The sequence below is a fragment of the Schistocerca piceifrons genome, chromosome 6 (assembly GCF_021461385.2).
Source record: "Schistocerca piceifrons isolate TAMUIC-IGC-003096 chromosome 6, iqSchPice1.1, whole genome shotgun sequence".
In the NCBI taxonomy this organism is placed as follows: Eukaryota; Metazoa; Arthropoda; class Insecta; order Orthoptera; family Acrididae; genus Schistocerca; species Schistocerca piceifrons.
Window position 1 is genome coordinate 359,211,025 of NC_060143.1, and position 14,331 is coordinate 359,225,355.

Consider the following 14,331-nt stretch of genomic DNA (forward strand, 5'->3'; position numbering starts at 1 on the left):
TATTTTAGATATTATCTCTATTAACTTTAATATCTACAAAGTTGAGATGCTACATATTTTTCTTTATCATGTAGCAATATTATGAAGAGGAAAGTTGCTACTCACCATATAGCAGAGATGCTGAGTCGCAGATAGGCACAACAGAAAAACTCTCATAAATAAAGCTTAGATGCAAGATCTGCCCCATACATCCTCCCACCACCACCTACTCCTGTCCGGTCACAAACATCACCTATCCCATCAAAGGCAGGGCAACAAACTAAGTTGCAACCACTGTGCTGCATTCTCTGTGGGCATGACAACTACCAAGCTGTCTGTCTACATGAATGGCCATCGGCAAACTGTGGTCAAGAAACAAGTGGGCCACCCTATTGCTGAGTACACTGCCAAACATGACATCCTTCACTTCAATGACTGCTTCACAGCCTGTGCCATATGAATACTTCCCACCAACACCAGCTTTCCTGAATTGCACAGGTGGTAATTTTCCTGCAATACATCCTATGTTCCCATAAGCCTCCTGGCCTCAACCTTCGTTAATCATTGTCCTCACTCATCTAGCCCCTCCCCTGTAACCATTCTAGCATTACACAGCCTTCATTCCAACATTACACATCTATTTTTGACTAAGGCCTTACTGACCGAAAGCTTTATTTGTGAAGTCATATATAATACGCAGTTGTCAGTGGAATTATTTTTAACCTCACATGTTGCAACAGCTGCAGAGGCCCAGAATATAAAATACCTTGCGACTTCAATGGCCAGCGAAATACATACTACGTATAAATTTGTACTACAATGCTTACCAAACATATGAAGTGAAAAAAATCTGTTTATATGTAGTGTTAAAACATAAGAGAAATTCCATAAGTCATGGCAACTATGGTACATCCTGCAGTAATGCAGCAATATGGGAATTCCACAATGTGCATTGACCTGGTAAGGCAGTTTTTACCTAAATGCTGAGATAAAACAGGGTTCCAGCACAGGAAGTCACAACAAAGGGTGAAATGAAGTATATACACTGGAACTCTGCATAACTTTATTGTGTACAAGTACAAATGGAGGAAAAAATTGAAATCAATTACTGTCCTTCAAAATAGTTCTTCAGTGAATCCAAAAAGTGTTGCCAATGATGGGGAAGGCACTGAATGCCACTGGCATTACCTCATGTGCCACCTGTCACTGAAATGTTGTCAGAATGTACACCCTGTTTGCAAGGCACCACACACACAATAGTTACATCATTTGCGGAATGATATTGAAGTTGCTTGGCTTGATGTCTGTTGTGTAGGGGGCTTGCGGGGAAGATTTCCCACCGTGACCACTGCACACAATTCTTCATGACATCTACAGTGTGGGTGTAACATTATCATGGCATATGTTTGCATAACCAGCAGTTCCAGACGTTTTCCCCAAAGTTTACATCATAGATGGTAGACACGAAAGTTGTGGAAGTACTGGGTACTGAGAGTGTGATCACCTCTAACAGTGTCACTCTTGAATGCCAAGACTGTCATATGCCAGAATGTGACCTTCCTGGCTGATGGATTGTGTCACACCTTGTGGTTGTCGTCATGAACCTGGATAACACAATTCTGCTGACAGGATCTTCAATTCTAGTTCATACGCTCAGGCCTAGGTTTCAGCAATCACAATAATGTGACTGAGCACACCATTCCCTCACTGCTTAAATCATTCCAGGTTGATATGGTTGGTCTCGTAATGCATCCAATTCTACCCCTCTGTTAACTGATGGGGTATCCATTTTGAACACTTCTTCCGCACCTTCAAGTCTTGCCATAAAATGAGGAACACTGTTGGCCTCAGCTTCCTGTCTGTCACTAATTCCTGCACAGTCCTCTGGTGAACACTTTTCAATAACAACCATAGACTGGTCAACACAGGAGACATGGGCTGCCCACTTCATGGAAAGTTTGTTGTTGCTGTGTGTCCACGTCAGAAAGCCCCCACCCAACATGCAACTGTTCTGACAGACAATGCCATCACCGACACAGCTCTTCATAGTTATGCTTGAAACTGAGTAGCATTTCTGCCAGCGAGAAAGATGATTTACATGTATGCTTGCTGTTCTCCCATGACAATATCCATCTAGTAGCATGGCCAAGCTCACATTGAATGTTGGTTGATTTCAATACAGTTTCCAGTGGGCTCCTGAATGTATTTATTGTGATTCTGGTGATGCCACATGTTTGCACAACATACCATATTTGCCATGATTTATGGAATGAACCTCAGTAACTGATAGTGTTCTCATTCACAGATCGCTGGTAAGCACTGGTCAGTTTTCACTAACACAGATGCAGCTCACAGAAAGTAACAGATAAGTCATTTTCCCGTGACTTTGATAAGTGAATGAGCTGCAATAAGAATAATTCCATTAAGTTTCAAAAATACACAGTAACACCTGTCCCCCCACAGGCCCAATTCACTGTCCATAACCAGGGAGATGTATTCATCAGTTCCCATGCCAATAAATCAGCACCATTTGACAGTGTACGGTAACATCTTGCTTATGCTACCCCAAAATGCAACATCCATACACTGTTGCATAAATCCCATTGTGAAGAATAGCCTTCAGGATGTGGAATGAGTTGACATCTACATCCATAATCTGCAAACCACAGTGAACTGCACTGCAGAGGATACTTCCCATTATACAATAGATTAGTTTCTTCTTGTTCCATTAGTATATAAAGCACAGAAAGAAAGACTGCTTAAATATCTCTGTGCTTGCAGTAATTAGTCTAATCTTGTGCTCACAGTCCCTGTGGGAGCAATGTGTAGTAGATGGTAGTATGTTCCCAAATTCCTCACTTAGTACTGGTTCCTGAACCTTTGTAAGTAGATGTTCACCAGGTAGCTGATGTCTGTCTTCAAGTTCCAGGCAGTTCAGGTATTTCAGCATTTCCATGACACTCTCCCTTGGGCAAACAAACCTATGACTAATCATGCTGCACTTCTTTGTATACATTAAATATCCCCCATTAGACCATTTTGTGTTTCCCACATACTTGAGCCATATTCTATCGTGAGTCACTTTAGTGCTTTTTAGGCAGCCTCCTTTGTGGGCTGACTGAATCCTAAAAAGTGACTGAAGGCAGTTACCTGCTTTACTCTTGTAATCATTTCATTTTGTAGCCACACAAATTGTTACACCCAGGTATTTCTATGAGCTGACTCTTTGATACTGCAGTCATAAAAAACTATGCTCTTTCATTTCCTGAACAGCGTGATTTTACATTCCTGAACATTTAAAATGTGTTATCAATCTATGACCCATTTTGAAATCTTATCAAGATTTGTCTGGAATATTTGTCCACCATTTTTTCATACAGTGCTTCATATTAGGTAACTGCTTCATGTGCAAAAAAGTCTGAGACTGTTGTTAATATTGTCTGTCAGACCATTAACATGCAACATGGGGATATGGACCAACAAACTTCCCTGGGGCACACTTAAAGGTACTTCTACAACTGTCAATGACTTCCAAGACAAGATAACTTCTGTATCCTACCCACCACCAAATCCTCAATCCAGTCACAAATTTTGTTTTACAGACCATATGTTGTGATATTGTGCATGTTTTCAAACAGTGAGCGCCGTGAAAAATGTATTTTGTGTTTTAATATCAGTTGTAATCTACATTCATGATTTATCATACAATTTTGGCACTCGTATATTTTTGAGATTTTTGGAAGTTATCTGTTGTACATACTGTATTTAACAGAATATAGGATGACCCTGAATATAAGATGACCCTCTTTTTTTTAAGAGGCTACTTGAGAAAAAAGTATCTTATAATATACATTAACAAATCAAATTTACAAAACTTTTATTGATGTATTGCGTCTATGTTTTGATATACACGGAGAAATAAAATAAACGAAAGAAAATTGTTTACATTAATTTTTATTTTCACTGCCTTCTTTGTTTATTTAGGCTGTTGCCTGTGGTATCACTATTTTTAATCGTCATCGTAAACTCCTAACATGACAGCTGTGAAATGTGATCTCTGCTGTTACAAATATTTGGCAGTTTCTTCCGAATTACGTTGCGATTTCTGAGGATGTGATTATGGTAGGACTCAAGAATGCTGCTATTTTTTTCTGAACACACAGCGGATTTCATTTCCATACTGACGTAAGAATTTTACAGTGTATCTTACTTAGAAACACATCGTCTGCCCCGCCACCATCTCATTGGCTGTGTACTGTGTAGAACCACCAGCTGACAAACCCCATCCGTTCCCCTTATGCGCCTCGATAAGCGGCAGCAACTTTGCTGCACGAAACACGCGACGACGCAAGTACGCCTCTGGCCCCCATGTAGTAGCATCTCCTGCAGAAATGTATGTTGTTGTTGAGTATTTGTCCAATTTTAGAGTGCAAATGGATTCTGAAAAACTGCAGTTTAAACGTGATACATGTTCATAAAAAGCTTAATGACAACGAAATTTCTCCCTGCTGAAAACTCCCCTCCCCACATTCATCATAGTTCTCAGCTAACCTGCGCTACTGTCCCTCAACCCCACCCCCCTCCCACCAAGTTTCAGTAGTGCTGTGCTTGAGCAACAATGACACATGGACGGCAATATCTTCTAGGGCGCAGGTCGTGTGTAATAACAGCAACTAATACTTAAATAAAAGAGCGTAATCACTATTCAGTCCGATTCCCGAACTTTTCGCTCATCCCGCGATCTCTTGCCGTCTGTTGGTACTCCACAACGGAGGGCTTTTCCGCTAATTTATCCTCGCGACAACAATTACAGTTCGTTTAATATGGCTTATTTCGGTTGTCGGACATTTAATTCTGGATTAATTTTCCTTCTCGTTTCATCTAAATGTCATTACCTTGTTCTACGCCTGTTTAAAAGCTGGTAATGGCTTTCTCCGGTGGTATTTTAATACGTGTACAGCGACCGAGTTTCTCATCTGCAAGCCACTTCGCAAATTATTACTTTCCCATAACCAAATAAGATACTGATTTGGGTTTGGAGTCAACTAATGGTTTCTGAAGGAGAAGCCGCATAAATGTTATGTATACTATATACATATATGATGACAACTTTCACTGTAAATCTGTTGAAAAACAACAAAAATTTGTAAGCTGATAGAATTTAATGTTATTTCCTCCTGTGTTTCACCAAATTGTCAATTTTTAAGCAACACACCAGATTGTTTGTAGTCGCCAGTCCATAGATTCTTGTGTATCTCTTGCACTAGCGCAGTGAGTCAAATGTCACGTGACTGTTCGAGCAAGGTCGATACTATATCGAGCGCATCAGCAAATCGCGGAATCCTGAGCATGTACGAATGCAGGTATTGTGTGATATGCGCTACTATTACGGAGTCGTTAAAAATAAATTTGTACACAATCTCAATTTCCAAAGTTTCATCTGTTAATGAAGGACGACCCCGTTATTCATCTACCATAGCGAGTAGAAGAAACTACTTCTACCCGCTATGCATCTACTAAACAAAGTAAAAACGCTGACCTCAGCAGTGATAGTATAATCTGCGAATGTAAGACAGCCCCGTACTTTTCGAAAGACGAATTTGGGGGGGGGGGGGGGGGGGCTGGCCTTGTAATCTGATAAATATGGTGATATATTATGTAATAAATCTGTGTTTGTCATATATGTTATCGTGGCCTGTATATTACAATCAACACTCATGTTACACTTAATTTTCCTTCTCAACAGAACTGTATACTGTCTGGACTTATCGTGAATAGTGTCTGTTTTAGAATTTTGTTAGGGACAATAACCTCAAAAAATGTTTTTATGCACTCATTAACATTTATCCCTTTTTCTGCTGTTTCAATGGACATCTCTTTTGGGATTAAATCACTTCAGTTCTTAAAGAAAACTTCTAATACTTGTAGCATAAACAGTATGGGATTGTGGGTATGCCTCTATGCAAAACACTTCTTTTCCTCCCCAAACTACTTTCAACGAAATACTGCTATCATTAGTGGGTTTCTTTATTCTAAAACATGCAAATAATTTGCATCATTACAAAACATTATGAGGTCCAGAAATAAAGAGAGAATTGATAAGCTTAGATTAAGGTTATTTATGTAAAACATCACACCAATCACCATGTAGGCCTCTGTGAATGTTGTTGTTGGGCACAGGATGAGTTAGCTGATAAACATAGAAGGTTAGGAACTGCCATGATGACTGTCAAATGTTTGGAAGCTTCTGCGAATGGACATGTCCACTTGACCATAATGGTCTGTGATAGGGATAAGTGCCCTGTACACTGGAGGCCGGGACAAGGGAGAACTCAAGGTGTTACACCCACACCTGTAACCAACAAGTTCAAGGGACTGTCTCCCACTGAAACCAAAGACAGTGTGAATCACTTGACCAATAGGGAACGCGCTGTATCTAATGTCAAGGGGAGGCAAACTCAAAAGGACCGACATCTATTAATCATCTGCAGTTCAAATTTTCATTGAATAATGGTACCCCTTATGAAAATGGCAGCAAGGGATGAGAAGGAATATGATGCAAATTCAGTGTGCATGGCTTGGGGTCTCATCCAACATGTTGAAGACGCTATTTCGGCAGCCATTGAAGGAAAAGGAAACAACCAACTGCAGATCGTGGCATACACTGTAAACAATGACTGTCATCTGTGTTCAAAGGTCATACTTTAACCATTCCAGCAAATGACAGAAGGTTGAGAAGACCAGCCTTGCTCACAGAGCTGCAGTGTAACTCACCATCTGCAGCATTGTCCCTATAACTGATCTTGGCCCCCAACTTTTGTGTCGAATGGAAGGCTTGTGTGAGAAGCAAGGATACATGTTCCTAGACTTGAGTCATAGGATTGAAAAGTGAGTGGACACATTTTCTGTAGGTAGAAATTCACGCCGCCGCAAGAGTGTATCAAAAGGACAAGAAAATGGAAAATGGAAGTACTGTATTTGTCGTGGTAGATAAACTCAAATCCAACAAAATAGAAATTGAAGCTGTATATGAGGTTGTTTGGGCAAGACTAAGTATCAAGACTGAACATAAACTTGTAACTGAATCTTTCTACTGAATTGACCACAAGACTTATGGAAAGATTTATAGAAAGCCTAAGTTTGCTAGTACGAATCATCCTCCATCATTCTGTCATCGTCCATCAATCAATTGGGAAACTCATAATTTTATAAGTAGAGGAAGTGACACGACATCCTGAGAAAGACTATTGAGGACTCACTAAAACAGTTATACTGGAAGCCCATTAATGATGGAAATGTACTGGATCCAAAAGCAACAAATAGACTTGGCCTATTTGAGGATGACCTTGTGGCAGTTGCAGCAACAATGATTACTAAAGTACAAAGGGCAACAAAAACAGAAAGATTTATATGTACAGCAAACTAGATAAAGAGGTAACAGTGCTGTATGCCATTAATGGACTTTAAATTAACTCTGGACAGGAGCACGCAGAAGAACTCTGGCTCAAGTTTAAAATAATAGTCTATCATGTACAATATTTGTGACTGAATTGGAGATTTGTTGGATGGACAGACATCAACTTCAGATGTGTACCATAGAAGTGGTGCTCTGCAACATGTAAGTACTTGTTAAGTGACATCTTGCTGTACACCATGAACTGCATGTAGAAGGGTGACCGTTTAGTGCTTGACAGCTATACCACTTCAAACTAAAATGGATATCCGACCCCAATGGAAAGACGAATGGAAGATGATATCTGTTAATGAAGGAAAATATTATACTTGGGTACAACCCCACATACCCAGCTTTCTGTGATTTCACAACTTGTGTATACACCACAGAGCTATCTCTATACTCACGAGGATGAAATTTAATCACCGCAGCTTTCCTACACATCTATTTTGTCTACAACTAAGAAATTCTGACACCTGTGACTGTAACATATCAGATGTGGGGGATGTTAATCATTTAATCTTCACCTGCTAGAAATATGATCAACAGAGAGAATAATTCCACTCTGATTTTAACAGTCTTAGGGTTCCATTCCCTGAAAGTATTATTGATCTTTTAATAAGGAATGATGGAGCACTACTTTGATGTCTTCTGTCAAATATTTTACGGAGAAATTCTGAAATCTGACCACAGAACCTCAGCCTAGGCACCTTTTAAAAAAAGCACTTCAGTGTTTAGAAATTCCGCCTTTGTTTTGACAACAGTGCAGAAACAATGTGTACATATATTAATGAATTATGTTCATGTCTAACAAGGAGAGGTCCTCAGTGGTGGGATAGACATTTTGAAACCATCTATACAGCTACGTAGGTTAAAACCCCAGGTATCACAGGTTGCGTACACAGACAAAAAAATTATATATATGTATAAAAAATAAGTCTTGGATTTTTCGGTTACAAATACACTTTTCCTCGAGTGAAAATACAATTTTTTCCAGATGAAAGTAAATTTTTTTTCCGTGTTAAAATGACAATGTACTTTCCCTCGAAGCTGTAAAACTTCTCAATCCTTTGAATGATGAAGGTTTTATACAAGGGCAACGCTTTGGAAAGATCTTTGATGCACGGCAAAATCTTCACATTACGGAAATATAAACACAAATTCCACCAATTATAGCATGGTAGCTTCTGAAGTACTGAAATTGAGATTATGGTGCGCTTTTGTCAGCCAATGATAGCTCATGTTACCTGATCTCAAAAGCCAACAGCAAAATCACTGTTAAGTAGTGCGAACACACAAATAGAAAGTGTTAATGGTTTATATTAGTATACATACAGTATAAGCAAAAACAGCTAGGCTTTCATGTATAATATTGGTTGTGAAAAATTTTTTGCCCTTTTTTTCCCAATGGTGTAGTTAGGAAGGAACCTTGGAGCAGCAGCTTAAATTGCAGCAGCTGAATATTTCTGACAAGCATGATTATAAACTCCACTGCTGGGCACCGAACATTTCGTGGTTATCTGGCTGAAAACATGTTCCATTGAGCACTTTGACTTTTCCATTGTAAAGCCAATTATGTGTGAAACTGCTCAATAACTCACTTCACCCTTTTTTAAGACTAATTATACTTTTTGCCATCGTTATTGCATAATTTGTACTCTATGAAATACCTACAATAAATACGAAAAACTAACCCTGAAGCTTGATCTTTTTTAATGCTTGTTACCTTTTTAAGATACATCAAACACAAATTAACCTGTAAAATTTTAAGTAATGACGTAAATGGCTGGCCCACAGTGCTAACTTTTGAATGAGAGCAACGCTTCACGATTTAAAAAATTATCGCACATTCTTGCACATAAGGTAATTCATCTTGCGCAAAAGGAAATTTACTTTGAAAGTAATGCTTCTCAAACCATCATTCACAATGATTTCCCACAACTTGTTAGAAATGTAAACAATCGTGGCGCCATGTTCATCGAAACAAGCCCCACGAGAAAGACAAAGTGAAAGCAATTATTGTTACGAAGTTTGGCAGACGCTTGGGAGTGCACAGCATTTCGTTGTGAATAGCACATTTTCTTTGCATTTTACTTTGGTATTATTCTCTCATTTATGTTTTGTTGCTGCAGTATTATTCTGCAGTAGTGGGCTAAAGTGAAATTCTCTGTTAGAATATCAATTATTACCAGTCAAAATTACAAAAATTTAACTGAAAACTAAATTACAGAAAAATTCCCAGAATTCTAAAAAGTTCCCAAACTTTTCTGCGATTTCTCCCAGATGAAAAAATTCCCGGTTGTCCCAGGACTCATACACCCTGCAGCAATTCACCTTGGTGGGCTGCCATTTGCAAGTAAGTGTGTGTGCAGGGGGAGGGGGAGGGGGAGGGGGGGGGGGGGGAAGGGAATTTTGTGAGACACTCAAAGTGGTAGTGTGGCATAATGAATAGGCAAGACTGTTTGCATCCAGAAGGTCATGGGTTCAAAACTCATCATATCCTTTGAATTTTGTTTATTTTAAAATCTTTATTGAAATGACTGACCATTATTTTTAATAAATTAATTCGTTTAAATGCAATTTTAAATTTCTTTTCCTTTGTCACATCATTTTAATTATCATATCAACTTCTTTGTATGCTCTAATTTTCCTTCCTCCATTCTTTTCTTGCTTGAAATCTTTGTTCATGTGATTTAATCAATTTTATGTGTTAATTTTGATTTAATTCCTTTCGTTTTATCATCGAATTTTTTCATCCATGTTGTTGCATTCATTATTTCTAGTCCTCATTTTGCTTGAATCTCATTTTACTCATAATATCTTCATTCATTTTACACTTCATTTGTGTTATTTTGTCCCTAATGCAATTAGGAATTTATGCTACGTTTTAAATGTTCGTTTGACAACTAACATCCAAAACATTGCAGATGTTGTAACGAAAAATACATTTTTGACACCACTTTCCACTCAATATAAATATGAGGGTCATTCGGAATGTAAAAAATGTTTTTTTCAACAGAAATTTTTATTTGATAAAATTAAACAAAACTGTATTTTACATAGAATTTGATACCCAAGCTACCTTTCTTTGTGGTCACTGCCTTCTGCATACTCAGTTGCTGCCAAGCTGTTGAACCAGTGATTAATGTCTTCTCAAAGTTCATTATCACTTCCATAGCACTGTCCACTCAAAAAAATCTTTGAGTTTGGAACATAAGTGATAATTACAGAATCTAAATCAGACTTTATGGTGAATGTTGAAACATTTCCCACTGAAACCACTGAAGCGAGCCCTATGTCACTCCTGCAGATGTGCATTATTGTGAGGGATGATTACTCCACTGGTTAGCTTTCTGCACTGCTTGTTTTAAGTGGTGTTGCGAAGTCATTGAAGCATCTGACAGTAGGCTGCTGTAATCCACTAACTGTGAATCTTCTTGGATTTTTGTTTCAATCCTTGGTAATAAGTCCATCAGTCATCACTGAGTACCGGCCCCTGCAATCTTTGTCACGGATGTTCTTCCATCCGCCATTCAACATGATACGTCACTTTCAAACTGATGCTTCTTTCATCAGATTAGGATAACCCTCAGTTATCTATCTCTAAATTTCGGTGGGTTGGACTTTTTGTGCATTTAAAAAGTGGATAACACTGTGCCTCACACTTGGTGGGATCATCAACTGCACAGTTACACAGTAATAAATCATATTGGGTCATAACTGCCACCAAACTGAAGTGGATGAGTACCAAGGTTCAGCGGTCGGTCGGTGGTGGTGATGGTGGTGTGGAGATGGGGTCACGTGTCAAAACAGAATGTTCTTTACTTTCGGAATGACCCACATAGATTATTTTGTCTTTTGGTTTTTAACCAATGGATCAGCATTACAAATACTTGAATATTATAACACACAAAAATAATTAATCTCACAGTCACAAAAATTCTGAGTGAAAAAAGGATGTTATAAAGAAAAAATGAGAACAAATGAAAAAGTTGATATGATAATTAAATTGACGTGACAAAGAAATACAAATGAAAAATTAAAATTAAAGAAATTAATCAAATAAAAATGATGATCAAAGTCATTATGATAAAGATTTAAAAATAAGTAATGTCATGAACCTGATGAGATTCAAACCCATAATTTTCCATATGTGTAATCCTTACCGTATCCATTACACAACACAACCGGTCTACTCAATACTAAATTTTTAACACTACTGAGTACAACACAAAATTCCAAATTTTTTTGGTCAATTACTTGCATAGCGAGGGCCCACCAGAATGAATGGCAGCAAGGTGATAGTTTCAAACAGTCGACCCTGACGCTCTTGAAGTGTGTTCGGACCCCTGCTCTTCATGCTGTATATTAAAGGCCTTGAAGACACTATTAATAGTAAACTCAATATTTTCACTGATTATGTGGTTGTCTGTAATATGACAAAATTGTACACTTACCTAAATGAAAAAACTTAGTACCCTGTGACTACTATATAATTGAGTCAAAATTAAAATTGGTCAGCTCAAACACATGCCGGGCTGTAATTATTTGTACATATATGAAATGGAACAGTCACACTGGCTCAGTTGTAGATAAGGTAGGGAGCAGACTTCGATCCATTGGTAGAATTCTAAGAAAATGTAATCAGTCTACAAAGGAGATTGCTTATAAAAGACTCATCCTATAATACTGCTCAAATTTGTGGGACTTGTACAAAATAGAACTAACAAGAAACATTAAACATGTATAAAGAATGGCAGAAGGAATGGTCACAGGTTTGTTTGTGTTTGCTTGACGCATGTGGGAGCATCACATGGATGCTGAGAAAACTTTGGCACACGCATGAAGATAAACACACTCTATCCTGAAAATATCAACTTACAAATTTTCAAGAACCAGTGATGAAACTAGGAGTCTACTACAATTCTTCATGTATCACTGCCATAAAGTTCGTGAATACACAATAAGATTAATTACAGAGTGCTCAGAGAAGTTTAAGCAATCACGCTTCCTGAAGTGGATAAGTGGAATGGATTTGGAAGAAGTCCTAAGAACTGGTACAATGAAAAGTGCTCTTCGCCATGCTACAAACAGTGGGTTGCAGAGTATGCATGTATATGTCGGCAGACCAGTGTTTTGGAATCCATTTTGGCCTGTACTGATGACTGATGATATTATTCTGTGTGAGATATGCTGTTTGAGCATAGAGTATGTTCCAAAGGCCTCAGTAAATGGTCAAACAATATGTCAAATTATCTGGCAGGTTGTGGCTTTATTAGATGTGTTTGTCAAAAACAGACTGTTTAAATTTAAAACTTCATTCCTGTTTATTAGGTTTTCTGCTATCTAATTTTTTGACAGACTCCTTAACTAGGCTGCCTCAGAAAATTGGCATTTGCACCACAATATTGGTCTCATTGTATTTCATTTCAAGATTAATTTTTGGGGCAGTGCACACCAACAGCTGATTTGCTTGGGTGTTTTAGTCGAGTGTGATTCCTTGCATCTCTCTTGAACTGTGTAACTGACAGATTTTACACATGAACAGAAAATTATTTTGGTTCTGTGAAAGGTCTTTTGATACAATACTGCTACAGTATTTGTACAACTTCCAATCTTTTGAGAGAGAGAGAGAGGGGGGGGGGGGGGTCCATTGTTCCTTGTTCTACAAACTCAGATGATATTTTTATCCAATACTTATGACAAAGCATTTATGTAACTTTAGAGGGTACATTTACAGTTACAAGTTTACACTCCTGAGTACAGATATTCTGATAAGTTATTGAAGGCAGGGCTAATAAGGGACCCATTTCACAAAAACCAACTAATATGTCTGTGCTTATATATCCGGGTTTATATTATAAGGATGACATTACAGAGTAAACCAACATTTAAGACAGTACAAGAGTCTTCCTCATTTATTTTTTAAAAAAAGTTCATTGTTGATTCACAGTCATGTCACATCTAATATCCAATGTATTAAACTGAACTACTGTCTTAAATGACATAAAACAGCAGTAGTTTACAGTTCATGTCACTTTTATGTACACACACACACACATAAAACAGCATTTTGAAACAGATCTCTTCATGTCCACAGGGGATACCTTCACAAATCCTGATTAAGGACAGCAATATATTGTCTTTGAATAATGAAGCACATACTCCTCTTCCAAGCATTTAGATTAAAACAGTATTTGTTTTTCTGATCCTCTTTTTACGACATTTCATCCCTTGTTCTTTTCAGTCCAACATGTGATCTCGTTTGTCCCCTCTTCATGGCTCCAACTTTCATTTGTGCTGCAGCATCTGTAATAACAATATGCAATACAGTGATACAACTCACGTATTTAAAATGCGCAACACAAGTACAAATGACTAAAAATTTGTCATAGACAGATACAGTCAAAACTGCCTGCTACTATGTTTTAGGAAACTGGAGAGAAATGCCTTTCCAACTTTTTTTTTTTACACAGAAATTAAGAAGTCACAATATCCTAAATTACTTTTTAATTCCATAAAAATGTAGTACTTTAAGACGTGACATTTCCTTCCATGCAGACATGTACCTTTTTCTCTTCATTTTTAAGTACTTAATAGGCAAATATTATGTTTCCTGTTATGTAACTTTTCATTTACTGTATTTTTCATTTGTGTTTTTACTGTGTAATTTGCAAATATGGCGCTTCCTTTCATGTATACATTTTTCACACTTATATTTCTTTTAGCCCCCTGAAAAACATATAAACAAAGTTTTACTATATATATACATTTCTGTTATACATTGTGGAAAATTCATTCTTTTTTCCCCAACATCAATCTCGCATAGGTAAATTCTTAATATAATTACATCACGACCTTAACGCTTCCCTCGAAAAACTGACCAACTTTAAAGAAGC

At 37.7% G+C, this 14,331-nt stretch overlaps 1 protein-coding gene across 3 annotated transcripts in view; it reads right to left on the reverse strand.

Annotated features, from left to right (window-relative positions):
• Positions 1 to 13,322: 13,322 nt before the first annotated feature.
• LOC124802928 (host cell factor 1-like) overlaps positions 13,323 to 14,331 on the reverse strand; it is a 121,453-nt gene continuing 120,444 nt past the window's right edge. For all 3 annotated transcript variants that reach the window (XM_047264005.1, XM_047264004.1, XM_047264003.1), the window contains one exon: positions 13,323 to 13,741. In XM_047264005.1, coding sequence (XP_047119961.1) covers positions 13,650 to 13,741 — 92 coding nt within the window. In that variant the 3' untranslated portion in view covers positions 13,323 to 13,649. The remainder of the gene's footprint in view (positions 13,742 to 14,331) is intronic.